The sequence below is a fragment of the Solea solea genome, chromosome 11 (assembly GCF_958295425.1).
Source record: "Solea solea chromosome 11, fSolSol10.1, whole genome shotgun sequence".
Classification (NCBI taxonomy): Eukaryota; Metazoa; Chordata; class Actinopteri; order Pleuronectiformes; family Soleidae; genus Solea; species Solea solea.
The window spans coordinates 7,424,217-7,441,263 of NC_081144.1; the positions used below are offsets into that span (position 1 = coordinate 7,424,217).

The following is a 17,047-nucleotide window of genomic DNA, read 5'->3' on the forward strand; positions in this document are numbered from 1 at the left end:
CTTGATAGTGATATCACCGCCTCGAGTATGAACCAATACCAAAATGACACCTGTCTGTTTTGCTATTTTTCTTCATTTATCTTCCAATAAATCCACACAGTCGCTCACATTCTGGTCACATGACATCACCGGCACGTGTGTCTCTATACAGCTTGTGATGAATGAAGCATGTGTGTGATATTTATGGTTTTTGGATCCTGTTTAAGTTTTCCCTGATATGTACGAGCGGTACTGTTACTGGATATTTGTGCTGCTGTAACAGGTGAATTTCCCTGGTGTGAGATCAACAAAGTCGACTCTTCATTTAATGCAATTTTATTGTTTTGCAGAAAGTGTATGTCCATACACTTTCACACGTGATGTTCCTGGTGTTTTGGGGATGAAACTTGGGCAACAGAAAGGATTCAGGAGGAGGAGGAGGAGGAAGGTGGAGGGGGTTGGGCTCCTCTCGTAGTGCTGGTGGCTTATTTATCATAACTCCGCCCTCCGGTTTTCGGCTCCCATGAGGGCGGCTCTTTAAATTCCCCCAAAACTCCTCCTGGCTGGCGCCTTTTTCCCCTTTATCTGCGAGAGACGAGACGCACGTGCTATTTATAGGACGCCGTTGGAATAAGCTGCTCAACCTGCTGGTAAATAAAACATTTTTTTATATATTTATTATTTGTTTATTTTCCCCTCAATGTTTTCTAATTTTGTAAACGCTGCATGAGTAGGGATTTTAAAGGGGCGGGCTGAATAAAAGCTGTAGCCTATAGATCGGCGCAAGGCTCTTTTTTAACCGGGTACAAACCAGACACACAGTCCGTCTTTAAGGGGACAATTCCTCTCACGTTTGAGACTATACGGTTCTTTATTTCCGCGTGATTTAAATAAATAAAGAAAGGTGAGTGCCGGAAAGTTTTTGCATGCATTTTTTTAAATGGTTTTACAGCAGAGAGCAGAGCAGAGCAGAGCAGAGGAGGCTGCACGCTTCAAATGTGAAGCCGTCTTTTGTTGCTCTGGCCCGGGGTATTTTCCTCTGTTTCAGCCGCCGCTTCACTCGCATCTGCGTCTTCTCTGCATATGAATAAAACGCGCAGGCGAGTATTTTTTTTTAAATTTTTTTTGCCGACGGGTTTAGTCTGTGAATCCCGCCGAACACACCACAGCTATTGTGTATGTGTGTGTGTGTGAGAGAGAGATATGTGTGTGTGTGTTCCGGCGTGCAGACATGCTGAGATAGTTTCAGGCCCGACTGTTGGTCACAAGTCCAGCTCGCTGCCGCTGGGCCTCTCTTTAAACATGGTCGGTGTGTGGAAGGGAGCGTCGGGTTCATCGGTGTTGTGCACGTTCGTCACTCTCGGCGACGGCGGATTGTAAATATTACCGCTAGCTGAGGCTGGAAGTTAAAGCGCGGATTAATCGTGGTTTAAACGCGTTACCGGTGCGTGGCTAGTCCGGTCCTTTCTGGTTTGACCTCGAGCTCAGCGGGTTTAATATCCTGGCTGTTTCTGTTTTATGTGTGTATATATGTGTGTGTGAATGAACTCGGCGCCTCGCCTTGCAGTAAGCGTTGTGATTTATCCCCCTCCTCCTCCTCCCGTGTGTAGGTTTTGAAAAAGCAAAGCAAACATGAGCGACAAGGGGACAGGCTCACCTAAGGAGAAGGAGGCTACAGAGAAGAGGGGGCGTGGAAGACCCCGTAAGCAGCCCCAGGTAAAAACCACTGACGTAAGTAAAGCCACTTTTATTCCATACGTGTGACTGAAAGGTGTGTGTATTGTGTGACCCCCCCCCCCCCCCCCCCCCCCCCCCCGAACCTGTGAGTGAAAACAAACTGGGTTTAAGTGTGGCTGAAGAGCCAGGAGCATCTGTTCCAGCTCAGGTGGATAAAGATGCCTCCTGTGCTGAAATCAAGACCTGAGATATGACTGCAACCAGGCCCCCATGACCATCCGCTCACCCCCCCTTATCTTTGCTGCAGTGCAGACAACTACAACAAACTTCCTGGGCCACTCACAGGTTCATCAGCAACCTGTAACCCAACACCCTTTAAACCGGTTTAACCCCCTCCCCCCCTCTCTTCCTCTCCCCACGACATACATCTGCTCGTCATGTAATGGATGACATGGAGGATGAGTGCACGCTGGCTCGTATAGCTGTCACTCTGTGTCGGTATCGGATGCCGCGGTCGTTACGGGGCGCAGTTGTAAACAAGCTAAAAAATGCAACAGGAGACAAGTGTGCCATGAGATGACTCACGGCCACACATTATCATATGAGTAAGATGTCTCCCCTCATGCTTTAAAACAACCACGCATGTCTGTGTCGATGGTAATCCCCCCCAGCACCATGTTTGTTTACATTTGTCCTTTATGGACATTTCATGGGGTCATGTTTTATTTCTGCAGCCTTTGTACTAGCCCTGAAATGTGATTATGTCCAACTGTAGAAGTTAATTCATGTCAGATTTACTCCATGAGAAGACGAACTGTATGCAAATTAAGAAAAATATACAGTTGCATGTGGTTTTTCTGTTCTAACACTAGTTCTGATTGTCTTGGATTACCAGGAACCAAGTGGGTCCCCGACTCCAAAGAGGCCCAGAGGACGACCAAAGGGCAGCAAAAACAAGACCGCCACTAAGGGCAAAGTAAGTCGGTGCTGTCTGCAGGCTTGTTTTCACTCGCCAAAAAGACACCGTTTCAGCAGCAGCTCCAAAAAACCCGGATGACTTGCACACAGACACTGCACATGCAGTTTATCGCCCCGTCATTTCTCGCAAGCGTTTCCTTTTTCTAACCCCTGATGTTAAGAAACTTTTAACGGTAGCTAACCTCCACCTCTGACAAGGATGTCCTGCTCTTATGATATTAGTCTGCTGCTCCCCCCACATCATGGTGTCAGAAATAGCTTGGCTTGGGTTTCCCATTGTAAAGACCTTGGTTTACTGCCTTACTTTTTTCTCTTTTTTTCTTTTTTTTTAAAAGTGATGCTCAGTCTGTACTTCCTGTCCTCCAGCTTCCTGCAGCTTGCACAGTGCGGTGCAGGTGCAGAGGCCGCAATACTGTTTCCAAGCTGACACTAAGCGCCCCCTCCACCCCCACCCAGCACACAGTCCTAGTTCTTCTCTGCCTGTCGTCTCCATAGCAACAACTGATTTTTCTCCCTCGCCCCAACCCTCCAGCTCTCCTGTGCGTTCTCGTCTTCACTACAATGTATGGGGAAAGGCAGAGAGAGGCAGAGTGAAGTCTGTGTGTGTGTGTGTAGGAGCATGTATGATATAGTTTTAGGAGCGAGGGCTGAGCTGCAGAGGGTTTGTGTCTCTGCTCAGTTCCACCAGCTGTCTCTGAGCCTCAGACCAGGTGGCCAGCGAACTGGAGTGCCCTGTGTGCAGTTCCTGTCGGCCTTCCAGATAATAGCCAATGAACTCAGTGCCCCCTTTTCCATCTGTCTTATTGCAGAGGTAATACTGCCATCTGCAGGCAGCTAGAGGCAGAGGAAATGAGGATTGTTTACACCAGTGTTTTTGCACCGGTTGACTCCTCAAAACAGCCCATTTTTATTTTATTTTTTCAAATTCTGAGCCGTTTCAGATTCAATACAAATTGCATGATTGGACCACAGTGCTCATTCACTCTGCTATTGTTCACAGAAGGCGTCGGCAGCCCCGTCTGCAGTGGGGAAACGCAGGGGAAGACCTAAGAAGGAGGTAAGATCTACACTAATGCTGCACAAACAGTGCACCATCAGTGCTACACCATTCCTCTTCCAACTTAATTATGATTGGTATGGCTGCCTGCGGGGCAAAATTGCATTTTCCTAATTCCATTGCCTGCCTACTCCCTCATTTGTAGTCACCGCGGCTATTTTGGTTTTTGTTCTTGTCGTCGCACAAAGTTCCAACATGTTGGCGTTAAAAAATCATATCTGACCCATGTGACTGATTCCCTAACGGAAGAGGAAGCCATTCTATATTTTTGACAGTGAAAATAGGGCAACAGACCCATTTTTAGCCGGCACAAATGTGAGTGTAATCTCAGAACAAATTGTGGTCTCGTAGTAACATTTTGTCACGTGCACATGTGGTCAGGGCGTGTGCTTCAAAGTAGTCTGAGCTACATTAGTCATAGAAAGGAATGACACAAACTTACCCTTCTAACATTTTTATGAATGAACATCTTTGGCAACGGAGTGTCGGGAGGAAATAGAGCAAAAAAAAGAAGCAGGATGCCTCACTGTGACTCACCCTCATATGAATCACTTTTCACTCCAGATGTCTTACCCTTCCCTGGGAGTTCTTAGTGCCACAATAGTATGCTAAGCATATTTGTTATGATGATACTTGGAGTGGGATTATTAAAAACAATTAGTCACGTTTGAGACATGAATCAAAGGCAGATGTTGTTGAACAATGATGGCACTCGAGGCAGTTGGGATTCGGTGTCTTGATGTTTGTTTTTTTTCCTTCTGCTGTAGGAGAGGGAAGAGAAAGCATCCCAGGAATCATCTGAGGAGGAAGAGGAAGAGGACCAGTAATTCACAACGCATGCTACCTCACTCAACATACTGACTTACTGTTAACCAGAACTGGGCTGTATCTCCAACACCAGTGCCACCACATGACCACTGTTCACGACAAAGCCCCCTTTGTGAAAAAGGAGGGTTAAACACAGTACATATATCATGCAACAGCACTGGATAGACTGATGGACCTTGCTCAAGCATAGATCTAAGAATTACAAGACAGGTAACAGCCCTTTTCTCTACATGTCATGTAATCACAAGTCTTTTATACTGGACAAAGGTGTGCTCTAAGTAGCCTGGATATTTCCATTTTTCCCCATAAAGATGGTTTGTAGGACATTCTCCTCTGCTTAATGTTACTTATTTGTTGTACCCGCATCTGAGATGGTAGGGCCTATAGATTTTTTCTTTTTTTTTTTACTGGACAAAGGTTGAATTTTACCTATACTTGGTTTCTTTTTTTTCTTTTTTGTGTTCATGTGAAGTGGTTAACTTTTGCATCATGTCATTGATGGAGTTGAGCTTCAGCATTTAGGATGGAAATCCATGGTAACTGATGGCGTTAGTATGTCTAATCTGCATGAAGGCGTTCACCGCGTCACACCAGTAGAGCAGAATTGTCTTTACCACCCTCTTCCTGTAGGACAAGTAAGATTTAGTTATGCTCCTCAAAACATCCTTCTCAGTCCTTTTGTGTAGTGGGGAAATGTTAAAGTGTATCATTAGTCATCAGTATTGTTGGATCAGACTTTACTGTGTTCTTCTGGGTTACATACCATTTAAAAGAAACAAATGGTCTCCCATTTGTGTGCTGCTTCATTTTATAATAAAACTCATATCTCTTTTGGTATAGTGTGTGTTTTTAGAGATAGGGTTGGCAGAGTTCTAGGCTGAGAGCATCGGTGTTTTCTTCAGGGAGCTTTTACAAATGCTGTTACATTAGTGTCTTTGTCTTCTCATGGTCCCCAGTTTCCAGTCACTCATAAAGGCAAACTGCGACAGGTCAAACACAGTTTGATTGTAATGCCGGACAGTCGGTGGCACTGCTGTCCCAACAGGGCTGTACGTTTTTCATTCCATCTAGCGCTCACTACTTCACCTCGTTTGGTCCCTCTGTCATTTATTAGTGCGGTAATATGCTTCTTAGTCTTTCTCAACATGTGTGTTGTATGTCTGCTACAGTGTATTTCTAAGTGTCAGGGAACCCACGGTCACAGTCCACTTAACTGGGTTTTTCCACACACCTAAAGCTGCTACAACCTCAGTTACAAAAACCCGGAAAACTGCAAACAGGCGAGACAAGGCCTAGGATTTCATACCTCACTCAACAGCTTACTTTACCATATAATTGCATTTAACTGGTTTTCTGTTGTAAAGTGTAACCTCTGGCATGAGATGGAAAGATGTTATAATTACAAGTGTGTGTGTGTGTGTATGTGTGTGCAACTTCCTGACTGTAATAACTTGGATGTCAAGTTTGTGATAGTGTGCACCTGCAAATGCGTATGGGCTCGTGCACGTTTTTTTGTTTTTCTATTATTTTTGATTAATGTGTGAAGCAAGTCAGGGAGACCTGTCAGCTTGACAACTGTGTTCGCTGACTGTGGTAGATTAGCAGGTGTGTTTTTATCCTTTTTTTAAAAAAAAAAAAAAAAAATTTATTCTGGTGCACTGAAATGTTGGTTCTCATTTTACGCGGACAAATGTTTGAGACTGAGCGCTCTTTCCAATTAACTGTTATGTTGGACATTGTGTGTTCGGGTCTTCCACACACACACAGCCTCCTTCACCATACTCGTGCAACAGTCACTTTTTTTTCTCTCCTCCGACTACTCTTGACAATATCGGTGTCATTCTACATCCGCACATCATGCATCTGTTCATTTATATACTGTCAACTCAATAGGATGGGATCACATAAATGTACAATGTCTATATTTCTATGGTGCCCAACAACAATTTGTATCTGAAATGGTCAATAAAGAGAATTTTCTTTGTCATTTGTGTATTGTTGTGTGTTCATCCATGGTTGCATTTCAAGAAGGAACTTTTTATTTACATCTTTCACAACACCCTTTCTATTTGTCTTCTCAAAACACTCAAAGTAAAACACCATAAATGTGTTGCTTTTTAACATTTACATCAGCCAACATGTGCAACATGACATCAGAGCATTCTGTGTGAAGTTCACCAGTCCTATGATTAAATATTTGTACCATTAAACGGAATGGTACGTTTCATACCAATAATTTAAAAAGATGTAGAGAAAATGAACAAAGTATAAAATGACCTGGAAGCACCACAGAGCGTGTTCTCGTGTCCCTGAACTGCGTGAGTGTTGGCTGTCCATTACAATTTGTGATTTGTTCGGTTTACATTCATGACCAAGAATTAAGGTAAGGAGAGGTTACAGTTTTACAAAGGAGGGGAAAAACAGCAAGGCTTTCCAAAGTGCTTGTTAAAGTCAGACCTATGGAATTCATCTGAACAGATTCCTGTTAGGGATTCATTTATGCTGGTGCCATGCCTTTCAGACAGGACATATTTGGGGCACTAGTCACCGCTCATTTCTGGCGGATTGGAGGAGGATGGTGCTATTTACGTTTGTAACTGGCTTGTCATTCCTTTGATGAGAGTCATAGGATTTGGCCAAAATGCAAAAAAGAGGAATATCGTCAATGGGTAAATCAAAAACAAAAGGGCTGTGTTCAACCTTTAAAGTCAGAGTGAAACCGAAAATATACGCTAACCTAATTTTGACAACTAATTTTAACTTAACATAAAACTGAAGTTAAGCTGTTTTTGGAAATTATCTTCTAGAGTTTCATGTCAACAAATGTTATTTAACAGTATTACATCAAAAACATAATTTGTTTTTTTATATATATGATACAATCGACCTCTGCAGTCCAGGCATTGATCACAAACCCTCTTATAGCATGAGTTTTGTTTTTTTTCCTTGTGCAGAAACTTAAGTCTATAAAATATCATCAGTACATACAGGAACATGACCGCCTGCCACAGTGTCACCAGTTAAATGTAAACAGTTCAGTCCACATGTAGGAAACTGTATCCTTCCACACATACCACCTTTCTCGGCTTTGTCTTACTGCGGTATTCAGTGACGTGACTCAAAGTTTGAATAAATAATTTCAAATAAATAAGTGTCTGTTAGGCACATGGAATTGGCAGCAGAACCTAAAAAACAATAAGATGTCTCTTGCTGATGTGCTCAAAGATGATATGATGGACAGTGGAAAAGAAAAGCAAAAAAAGAGAATATGTCAGATCTCTGTGGCTGAAAGGCAATCTGCTGACAATGATCAGCTCCATGGTTCACTGTCATGCACTGACGTCTTTGGCCAGAAGAGGGTATCGCTGTTGATAACTTCTTGCCCAACCTTGTACAATCTGAGGACAGAAAATGTAAAATGAGGTCACAGTTCAGTTTCTTTACCAATGTCATCATAATCTAAAAAGTCAAAATGAATGATATGCTGCTTTGACTGTGATAAAGAGTCAATTTGACTTAAAAAAAAACAACAACATGGGAAATTAGTCACACAGATGTCACTATAAACACTATAAGTACTTTCTGCCCGAGAAACAGTCCAAATGAAAAGTGTAGAGCTGACAAAGTTGTCTGTGGGTAATCCTTAGAACCAGGCACAGAATTGAATGTTACTTATGAGGTTTTAAAGCAGCACAAATGAATTTAACTTTATGTGTAATGGATTAGCAGCAGTAGAAACCTCAGGGGTAAGAAATCCAATTTCTAATATATATTGAGTGTGTTAAAGTATGTGAAATCAGTGCACTGCTTAACAAGATATACTGGTTTTCCCTGTTTCACATTTTCTCAACTGTGGACTAAAACCTCTGTAAATCTGCCCGTGGTAAATACTGCCACCTAGTGTCTCTCACAGCTCAGTGGTTGTTAAAATTGGATTTCAAAACATAAAGGCAAACAGACAGGTCAAACACAGAGTTTGATTGTAATGCTGGACAGTCAGTGGCACTGCAGGGCTGTACATTTTTCATTCCATCTAGCTCTCACTACTTCACCTTCACATGTCCATCTGTTTCTAAACTGCACGCACACACCCCTTTCCATGAAACATAAATTATTCTGTTTTAAAAAAAAAACTAATACATTCTAACACCAACTGCTCTTGTGTCAGACTTGCATATGAAACAGGAAGTTACAACTTTCTACTATACTACAATTATTTATAGCTATATTTCTGTGTAGAAGAGGAAGAGAGTGTCAAGTTGAGGAACTGCTTAAGTGTGACTGGTGCAAATGAACAGAAAGCAAAAATAGAAATGCCCCGTTGTAGAAAATGTTGTCAGTTGCAGTAAGATCAAGCATGTTTGAGCAAATCTTGTACTGATAATAGCACCAAATTAAAATTGCCAGATCAATTCAAACCGTTTCCTTCTGATTTCATAACAGATTTTCTCCAAGTAGGTAAAGTAGTCCCAGAGAGCAAAAACATGCCATAGGTTTAAAAAGCACTGGTGCATCATACCCGAGTGTCCTCTTCTCTCCACAACATTTCCTGCTCAGCTTCGTGTAGCTCCTCTGAGGGATCGTAGGTGTAAACTGGTAACAGCTGATGACGAAGTCTGTCAATTCTGAGGAACATTATCACAGAAATGAAACAGAGAAGAAACGACTCACACTGAAACACAAGTAAAGCAATCACATTCATTACAAAAGGCACTGTGCGATTAATCAATATGTAGATAAAGACTTACCTTCTTTTCCTTCGAATATACATGACCTGTAACAGATAAGAGTATTAAATCAACTGGGTATAAAAGGGTTTTCAATTCTGGTTTTCAATTCTGGCACATTTCTTACAATGTAATAATGGTAGTAGTAGTAACAAAATTACACAGCTCATCCCACACAGCACATTAACCAAACACACAAAACAATTACCCGATAAAAAAAAAATTGCCTACAAGTAGTCCAACAGATATAAATTATATAAGTTTCAAATTGCAATTTGAAACAGTGCAATTAGCAAATCATTGTTTTTGCCTGCTTCAATGTCAGGTTCTTTAGAGAAAGCACCTATCACATTATTTTTGCAATTATCACATTTTCTATTATCACTTTACACTGAACACAATCGGGCCACACGGTGTTGTAGTGGTTAGCACTCTCGCCTTGCAGCGAGAAGACCCGGGTTCGAGCCCCGGTTGGAACAAGGGCCTTTCTGCATGGAGTTTGCATGTTCTCCCCGTGTGTGCGTGGGTTCTCTCCGGGTTCTCCGGCTTCCTCCCACAGTCCAAAAACATGCAATGTGTGGAATAGGTAAATTGGACACCCTAAATTGACCATAGGAGTGAGTGTGAGAGTGAATGGTTGTTTGTCTCTATCTGTGTGTGTGTGTGGCCCTGCGATGGATTGGTAAACTGTCCAGGGTGTACCCTGCCTATCGCCCGATGTAGCTGAGATTGGCACAGCACCCCCCGCGACCCTCTGGTGGAGGATAAAGCGGAAGTTGATGACTGACTGACTGACTGAACACAATCAGACTTTGATAAATGCTTTTTTTCTAATTGATTTATGGTCATGTGGTGTGATACATGTTGGAAGTAGTTGATACCTTTCTGTTACACCCTTGCATTAGAACAGTGTTTCCCAAATGCTAAATATAAAGAGCCACTTTTTTTAAGATGACAAACCATTGCTGTATTCTGGTCTGGTGTAATAAAGGAGCGAGCAGCATGTACATCAGGTGCAGCATTTGAAATTGTGATTTATTGTGGCAAAAACCCTAATTGTGGTGGACAACGACAAGCCCCCTCATGTGGCTCAGAGTTATACTGCACATATCCATTTTAAAAGTCCAGTATGTAACATTTTGGAGGATTTATTGACAGAAAATTGAATACACTATCTAAGGCATGTTTGTAAACGTGTAACATGCAATAGCTTGGAGTAAGTTTTTAATATGCAGCACAGGCAAGAGCCTTGCTCTAAGGAAGCCACCATCATGTACCGCCATGTTTATTTACAGAAGCCTGAACAGACAAACACACAGACCATGCCTTTCGTATATTGAAGTGGACGCTTACTATGCAAATAAAGAAGAACAACAACCTCTCTGGTATGTGAAGGCCACTTTAGATGTCACTAATTCTTACCATAGACCATAAATAAAAAGTGGATGTGGTCTTCTGGTTTCTCTGGCCATGCTAATCAGTATATATTGAATATCCACCAGGGGGCGACTCTGCTGGTTGCAAAAAGAACTCAGTTTAAATGGAAGTCTATGGGATGATACTTCCCACTTGATTTATAGCATCGGTTAACATTTTCATGAAGAGTTGTGGTCTCACTAGCTGGTTTCAAGTCTTCTTCAATTTAACACATCAATTTTGTATGTTATATTCCCATTTTCAGGAAATCAGATGGAATAGATAGATGGAAAATAAAGCATGGCGCACACAAGTGGACACCAGTGACAGCTGGCTTCGTCTGGTAGCAGATTACCACTGCAAATTTCTGGTTGTGAATCATCAAACTTTAGTCAATACTATTTACATATATTTCGGTATCAGCAGATATTGACTTGTATCATCAAAATGTATCATTGGATATCGGCAAACACGGCAACATCCACCAATATGAAGAATGACTAATATAGTTGGCTAATAAAGCTGCTACATCCTTCCCTTTCCTTTTATATCCACATTTGCTGGCAAAATATGTTAACGTCACTACAGGAGAGACGAAATGACCTCTGCAGTTTGGCAAAAGGAAAGATGGTATATATCGGTATTGGTTATCAGCCCAAGCACTCCCTACATATCGGCAAAAAGTCCGATATCGTGCCCCCCTATTATTAGCGTACAATCGTCTGAATGTATGAATTGTTGATTTCATAACCACAGAACGAGCCCCTCATATTTAAATCAGGAGTGGGTCACTTTTATGGAGACCAACATGTTGGCCAATCATGTTTTTGGATGTAAAAGCCATAGGTTCACCTACATACTTGGAAGGGAAGTGAGAGATATTCAACTGGAACATGCAACTTTGCCCACACACACACACAACTTACCACAGCCGCAACTATACCAATGATGGTGATGAGGAAAAATGGCACCAATACATAGCTGACTGCCACATCTCCATCGACGATGGCAGGAGGAGGAGGAGTGGTGCTGTTCATTGCATAAACGTGTGACACTGGGCCACAGCCTGGTAGGAGGTTCTCTACCAGCAGCAGCAGCAGCAGACCCCCTCCCTACGACAAACAGTGTGCAGCGTCTCTCTCCTCAAACTGCCTCCTTGTTTGTGCCTCATCCTTGTCGTTCATGTGACTTCCACATGGTATTTACTGCCCTCACCAATCAGCGGGAAACCTGGGGGAGAACACAGAGGACACGGAATGGAGAGAAGTTGCACAGTTCTAGAGAATGTGGAGAAGACAACGCTGCAAGGTCACACAGCGGCAGATAAGACACTTGATTAAAAGTTTCCTCTCATCTTATTAAAATGACTTTACATTTTAATATTACATTTCCATAAAAAAACAAAAAACAAATAGCTCTTGTTAACGAGTCGTCGTTGTCTCTGCTTCGGTCGTTTTTGCTCGCATATGCTCGTGCAACTGTTAATTTCCGGAACACAGCTGTATGTGAACTTTACTGTTAAAAACCTCCTCACAGCGATGAACCAATGAGCCAGCATTTCTAGCTACAATAACATAGCAACTGTTAGCTGCGCCAGAAAACACTACACCGACACTGACAAGTTGTTTAACTGCGGGTAAAAAATTAGTTGTGTCAACGCGAAGCTGTTTTTAACGAGCGTCAGGTAAGGACTTTCTAAAATTAAAACAAATTATTCACTCACTGTGCGACGTGCAGCGCCTCTGTCGACAAAACGTTATGATGCGGTTCCTCAATCATCACCAACGGCTACTCTTTAAAGCAGCAACATCACTTCCGCTCTGAATCCTTCACAATAAAGGCACAATGTTCACGCTAAATTCTCAACCATAACACTGTGTGAACAAACGTAATCTAGTGCAGTGGTTCTCAGAGATGTTATAGTAAGTGCCATCTGAGAAAATATTGAGAGCTCGAAGTGACACCATTTATCACCAACAGCTAATCTTTAACCAGCAACATCACATCCGGTCTGAATCCTTCACAATAAAAACACAATATTCACGCTAAATTCTCAACCATAACACATTAGGTTAACAAATATAATCTAGGTTCTCAAAACAGATTTTATCCCAATAGAATAATCTGCTCTCTCATCATCATCCTCTTCCTCAGATACTTCACACACTGGTATAGTGAAATTACATTAAGATGGAGGGAAAGAAAAGGTGACTCTTATTAGTTATTATATACCACAGTTTGAGAACCATGGATCTAGTGACTGTAAAGAAAATGCAGTAAAGCAGTGACATCACCTTCTGAAACTGTGATTGGGACTTTGTGGATTAAACACCCAGATTGTCTGTGCTAGTGAGAACATCCAGAAATAATGAAACATGCTTTATTTTCATGTGGTCAGTTCAAAAGAGAACGGCAGTTGTTTATTGAGATGAATCATCAACTTGCCATTAAGATAGTTTTAGAATTTCCTCATGCAACTGGTCAAGCCTACATACTGCATATATGGTTGTCCTTGATCTTGTGTTTTATATTGGTTAGATGATGTGTTTAATTCATGTGTTGTGTATGATAGTTGTATATATCTGTTTGTGTTGTTGCAATCTTGGCCAGATCATTTTCAGATTAAATTGTGATTAAGAACTTGTAACTGTGGAGGGCAGTATTACACCTCTCAGTGACAGCCTGCAGAAAAGTATAAGATGAAGAGAGGCATGGTTCACCCTGACCAGATCATGTGTCCTTCACTGTCAATTCAATTCAATTTATCTAAAAATTCTGAAATTATTTTAGTATTTGGATATTGCAAAATGATGTGGCTGCGGTGTTAAATATAAATATATGAAAGGATTAAATGTTCAACAGCATAAGAACAGAAGTTTTTGAGGTCATTCTGTTTTTGTGATGTCAGTCTATCACCACTAGATGTCACTAAAAAACTTGTGATAAGAGAAAAGCCTTGTTAAAGGTAAAATGTGGAATTTCTAGAGCACAATAGAATACTGCATGTTCTTGTTTAACCAGTTATTATTATCTTAAATATTGAGCTATAATATTACAAAGTCAACTATTAGTCACCTAAGATAAGTAAAAGTGTTCATAAAATACGAGCCAATGGACCCCAAAGTGTTTGCATCATTGCCCCCATCCACAGGATTTCTATATTGTTTATAATATATAATTTAATTGTATTATTATTTTGTTTGGGATTATTTTGGGTAGATTTCTGGTTTATACTTTTTAGGTTTTTGTTTTTTTTTACTTCTGAAAGGAACTGGTTCAAGGCTTGAATAAGTTATTAATTATTATGGAGTCATTTACATTTGGGGAAACAGATTCTGAACATCTGAGCATTAACACACACAAAGATCAGTCAGCAAAGTATTCACTGTTCTGATCACTCACGGTTGTGCAGTAGTAAATAAATGGCACACAATAACATGTAATGACAATGATGACAAAATGACGGCTTGCTGCGTGCAGACTTTGGGTTCTTATTCTAAAATGTAGTTCCAGTCCACACTCTGCATCGTTACATAGCCCTGAAAAACACAGCTGTTTCTCTCTAATTTGTCTCTTTTTTGGCACAAACACAAATGTTGTTCCGTCTAACTGTTCGTCCATTAGTACATACAAAGTGAACTAAAAAGGCTTAAAGAGGTTAGACTAAGTGTCAAGTGACTGATTCTCTGTTAAAAACCTAAACTTGACATTTAATTGTTATTTGCTCTTTTGCCAAAAGGACCAGCAATCAAGGTGTATGTTATCATACAAAAACAAACAAACAAACAATGAATTAAATATTATAGTCCACAAACTCTTTTTTGGTTATCACTTAAGGCACAGGGCTGTATTTTCACAGTATTTACTTAAACATAAGCAGAGTTCTGGGTTTCCTGTAGTCGTTATTTATACATAAATTTTACAAACGAACAACCAGGAAACGCAATAATTGTTTCAAATTGAAATGCTATAATAATGCACTCTTGCCTTTGCAGCAAGAAGACCCTGGTTGGGTTCGAGCCCCAGTTTGCATGTTCTCCCTGTTTGTGCGTGGGTTCTCCAGCTTCATGCCACAGTCCAAAAACATGCAATATGGGGTTTAGGTAAATTGGACACTCTAAATTGTAGGTGTGAGAGTGAATGGTTGTATGGTTGTTTGTCTGTATGCGTGGCCCTGCAATGGATTGGTGAACTGTATAGTGACAAGTTCTAATCACGTTCTAGTGCACATTTAGTATTGAAATGTAAATTCAACACAGTACATATTTGACGATGTTTTAGAGGATGCTGAGTTTCTCTTGTTGTCTTAGAGCAATCGTCACTGCTCCATCATACTTTGGCAAACTAGGGGCCCCTAAACAGCATCTTGAATAGGGGCCCCATTAAAGCTAAAAACGGCCCTGATACTCCAACACACAGCGACAGATAATGTAATGCAATGTACCTGTGATTGACAAGAAAAAGGGACGCCCCCTTTTCCTGCCACTCTCTCCTTATTGGTTGGAAAGTGGAAGTCACATTTGGGTCTCCCCTTATTACAAAAGCCTACAAAACATATTTACTTTCTTTTAATTGCACTGATCTATGTAGAAAAACAATTCCCCACAAACTAAGATACACACACTCTGATGCCGATGAAAAAGAAATTCTCTCCCACCTGCACATGCAGATGCATCTTATAAAGCTTCTCTAAACCCCTTAAGGTTAATATCATTTAAAAAGTAGAGTGTCCTATCCTCAGAAGATCATGCTTTTTTTTTTGCCCCCTCCTACATCTCACTCCTGTCGCCAATTGTAAGGAAATGGCTGGGCCATCCCCCTGTCGCGCGCCTGTGCCGTGGAGCTCCCCCTTGCTGCGTGCATCGTGATCGAGCGGATGCAGAGTCTTGCAGAGAGAACGCAGGGTCACCTTCTGTCACTGCAAGGGGAAATACATACTGAATTATTTGCAGCGCAGACTCCTGGGTAGTAGTGAACCTCAGCAGCAGCAGCAGCAGCTTCATCTCTGGTAAGTCCTTGTGTGCTGATGCCACATCAGAGAAGCTGTGCATCTTTTTCAGCAAAGGGCGACTTCATTGGGATGCAGGAACCTCGCATCATCATTTCCCCATCGTTTGCGTAAAACACTCACCTTCTTCCTCTGCTGCGCTGCAACTTCTCCATTAGAACCTTTGTGGTAATTTTGAACCCTGCATGCGTCATTGTGTGATGGTGTGCGGTTGTTTGCGTGTGCAAGGGTGAAGAGGGACCATGTCGCTTGCATCATCTTGGATTCATATCGCAGTATCAACATTGTTGAGCCGTTGATTCCGCAGATGTAGGCTGTTGTTGTTGTTGTTGTTGTTGTTGTCTCTATAAGAATTGTCAGGATGAGCAAATTTGACCTCAGCGTTCAAATGCTGTGTGTGTGTGTGCGCGCGCGCGCATTCACTGCACATAAACATCCAACATAGAAATTGTGGTTTTATGTTGTTGCCATATTAAGTGCATAGTAGATGATGTTCACTGCCGTGCGCAAAATGGGCAAAACAACACTATTAATAATATAAATTATGCGGGTGCTTTTTTGGTTTTGGTGCAAACAGGAGTGCGGGATCTTCCTCTTGTGTGTATGTGAGGGTTTGTTGGTGAAATGGACGCGGATGTTAATGAGAGCACTCAGCTCTGACGTTATGTAATTGGTTGTCACAGCACAGCGATGAACCATCTCTAGCGTCATTGCTGTGTTGTTTTTGTTTTTTTCTTCTTCCTTCCTTCCTTCCTTCCTTCCTTCCTTCCTCCTTTCCCTCTGATGAACCAAGCAAGAGTATAGGAGCATCCTGCTCTTCTACGTGACATTAGGTGCATCATGATGTGAGAGTCTCTTTTAAACCATTCATTAAATCTGCTCGCGAGCTGAAATGCATCCAGGCTGAAGAAAGTGTTTCATCGTGAAGCACAATTCTACTCTGGCAGCAGAGATGATGATGACGATGGTGGTGGTGGTGATGATGATGGTGGAGGCTTGGTCTCTCTCTAAACCATTCAGCTCATACGCAACACAACATTAAAGGGCTGTTGTGTGTGTGTGTTTTTATACGAACAAAACCTTGTTTCCTTGTGTTAATGATGCCATGTCTTGTGCTGGAGCTGTCCGTGGTGCTGAATCCACTCTCTCAGCAGCCAAGGTGCCCCCAAGAGAGGAGATGATGACACAGTCAGAGGGTGGATGCGGGTAATTTAATTGGGTTGTGGAGTTAAAGAGAACTTGCTATGCATTTGTGGACGCTTCACTCTGTCAAAGAAGGGGCATGAAGCGCCTCTGCGACGTGTTGTTACTGTGACCCTGTAGTGTGAGAATTATTGGCCAAATACAAAGATCTCCCCTGCAGCTTTATCCCCAGAC

The 17,047-nt window shown here is 41.7% G+C and overlaps 3 protein-coding genes across 8 annotated transcripts in view; 2 read left to right on the top strand and 1 right to left on the bottom strand.

Moving 5' to 3' along the window:
- The first annotated feature begins 522 nt into the window (after positions 1-522).
- Positions 523-5,354, top strand: hmga1a (high mobility group AT-hook 1a). Of its 4 annotated transcripts, none has more exons than XM_058643054.1 (5): positions 523-629; positions 1,590-1,710; positions 2,552-2,632; positions 3,635-3,691; positions 4,459-5,354. In XM_058643054.1, exons 2-5 carry the CDS (start codon positions 1,612-1,614, stop codon positions 4,516-4,518), a joined length of 297 nt encoding a protein of 98 aa, XP_058499037.1. In that variant the 5' UTR covers positions 523-629; positions 1,590-1,611; the 3' UTR covers positions 4,519-5,354. The 4 variants fall into 4 exon arrangements, with proteins under 4 accessions (XP_058499037.1, XP_058499040.1, XP_058499038.1 ...); XM_058643057.1 differs by having other exon boundaries at positions 1,590-1,695; XM_058643055.1 differs by lacking the exon at positions 523-629 and adding an exon at positions 779-883.
- A 1,024-nt stretch (positions 5,355-6,378) lies between these two features.
- Positions 6,379-12,553, bottom strand: smim29 (small integral membrane protein 29). Of its 2 annotated transcripts, none has more exons than XM_058643052.1 (5): positions 12,386-12,553; positions 11,589-11,892; positions 9,268-9,293; positions 9,039-9,144; positions 6,379-7,917 (listed from the first exon to the last, which is right to left on the bottom strand). In XM_058643052.1, exons 2-5 carry the CDS (start codon positions 11,697-11,699, stop codon positions 7,849-7,851), a joined length of 312 nt encoding a protein of 103 aa, XP_058499035.1. In that variant the 5' UTR covers positions 11,700-11,892; positions 12,386-12,553; the 3' UTR covers positions 6,379-7,848. The 2 variants fall into 2 exon arrangements, with proteins under 2 accessions (XP_058499035.1, XP_058499036.1); XM_058643053.1 differs by lacking the exon at positions 12,386-12,553 and adding an exon at positions 12,036-12,342.
- A 2,939-nt stretch (positions 12,554-15,492) lies between these two features.
- The window catches only part of LOC131468532 (protein kinase C and casein kinase substrate in neurons protein 1-like), a 28,230-nt gene continuing 26,675 nt past the window's right edge, over positions 15,493-17,047 (top strand). The window contains exon 1 of one of the 2 annotated variants that reach the window (XM_058642899.1): positions 15,493-15,670. The gene's annotated coding sequence lies outside the window, so the exon portion shown is untranslated. Of the gene's footprint in view, positions 15,671-15,734; positions 15,839-17,047 lie in introns of those variants that run through there. The other variant, XM_058642901.1, reaches the window with a different exon arrangement.

Excerpts from the sequence above, each read along its gene's own strand:
- hmga1a (XM_058643054.1), top strand. The coding sequence starts at position 1,612 with ATGAGCGACAAGGGGACAGGCTCACCTAAGGAGAAGGAGGCTACAGAG. Across the intron at positions 2,633-3,634 it reads AGACCGCCACTAAGGGCAAA|AAGGCGTCGGCAGCCCCGTC; the intron begins GTAAGTCGGTGC and ends TATTGTTCACAG. Across the intron at positions 3,692-4,458 it reads GGGGAAGACCTAAGAAGGAG|GAGAGGGAAGAGAAAGCATC; the intron begins GTAAGATCTACA and ends CTTCTGCTGTAG.
- smim29 (XM_058643052.1), bottom strand. The coding sequence starts at position 11,699 with ATGAACAGCACCACTCCTCCTCCTCCTGCCATCGTCGATGGAGATGTG. Across the intron at positions 9,294-11,588 it reads TTGGTATAGTTGCGGCTGTG|GTCATGTATATTCGAAGGAA; the intron begins GTAAGTTGTGTG and ends TATCTGTTACAG. Across the intron at positions 9,145-9,267 it reads TATATTCGAAGGAAAAGAAG|AATTGACAGACTTCGTCATC; the intron begins GTAAGTCTTTAT and ends AATGTTCCTCAG.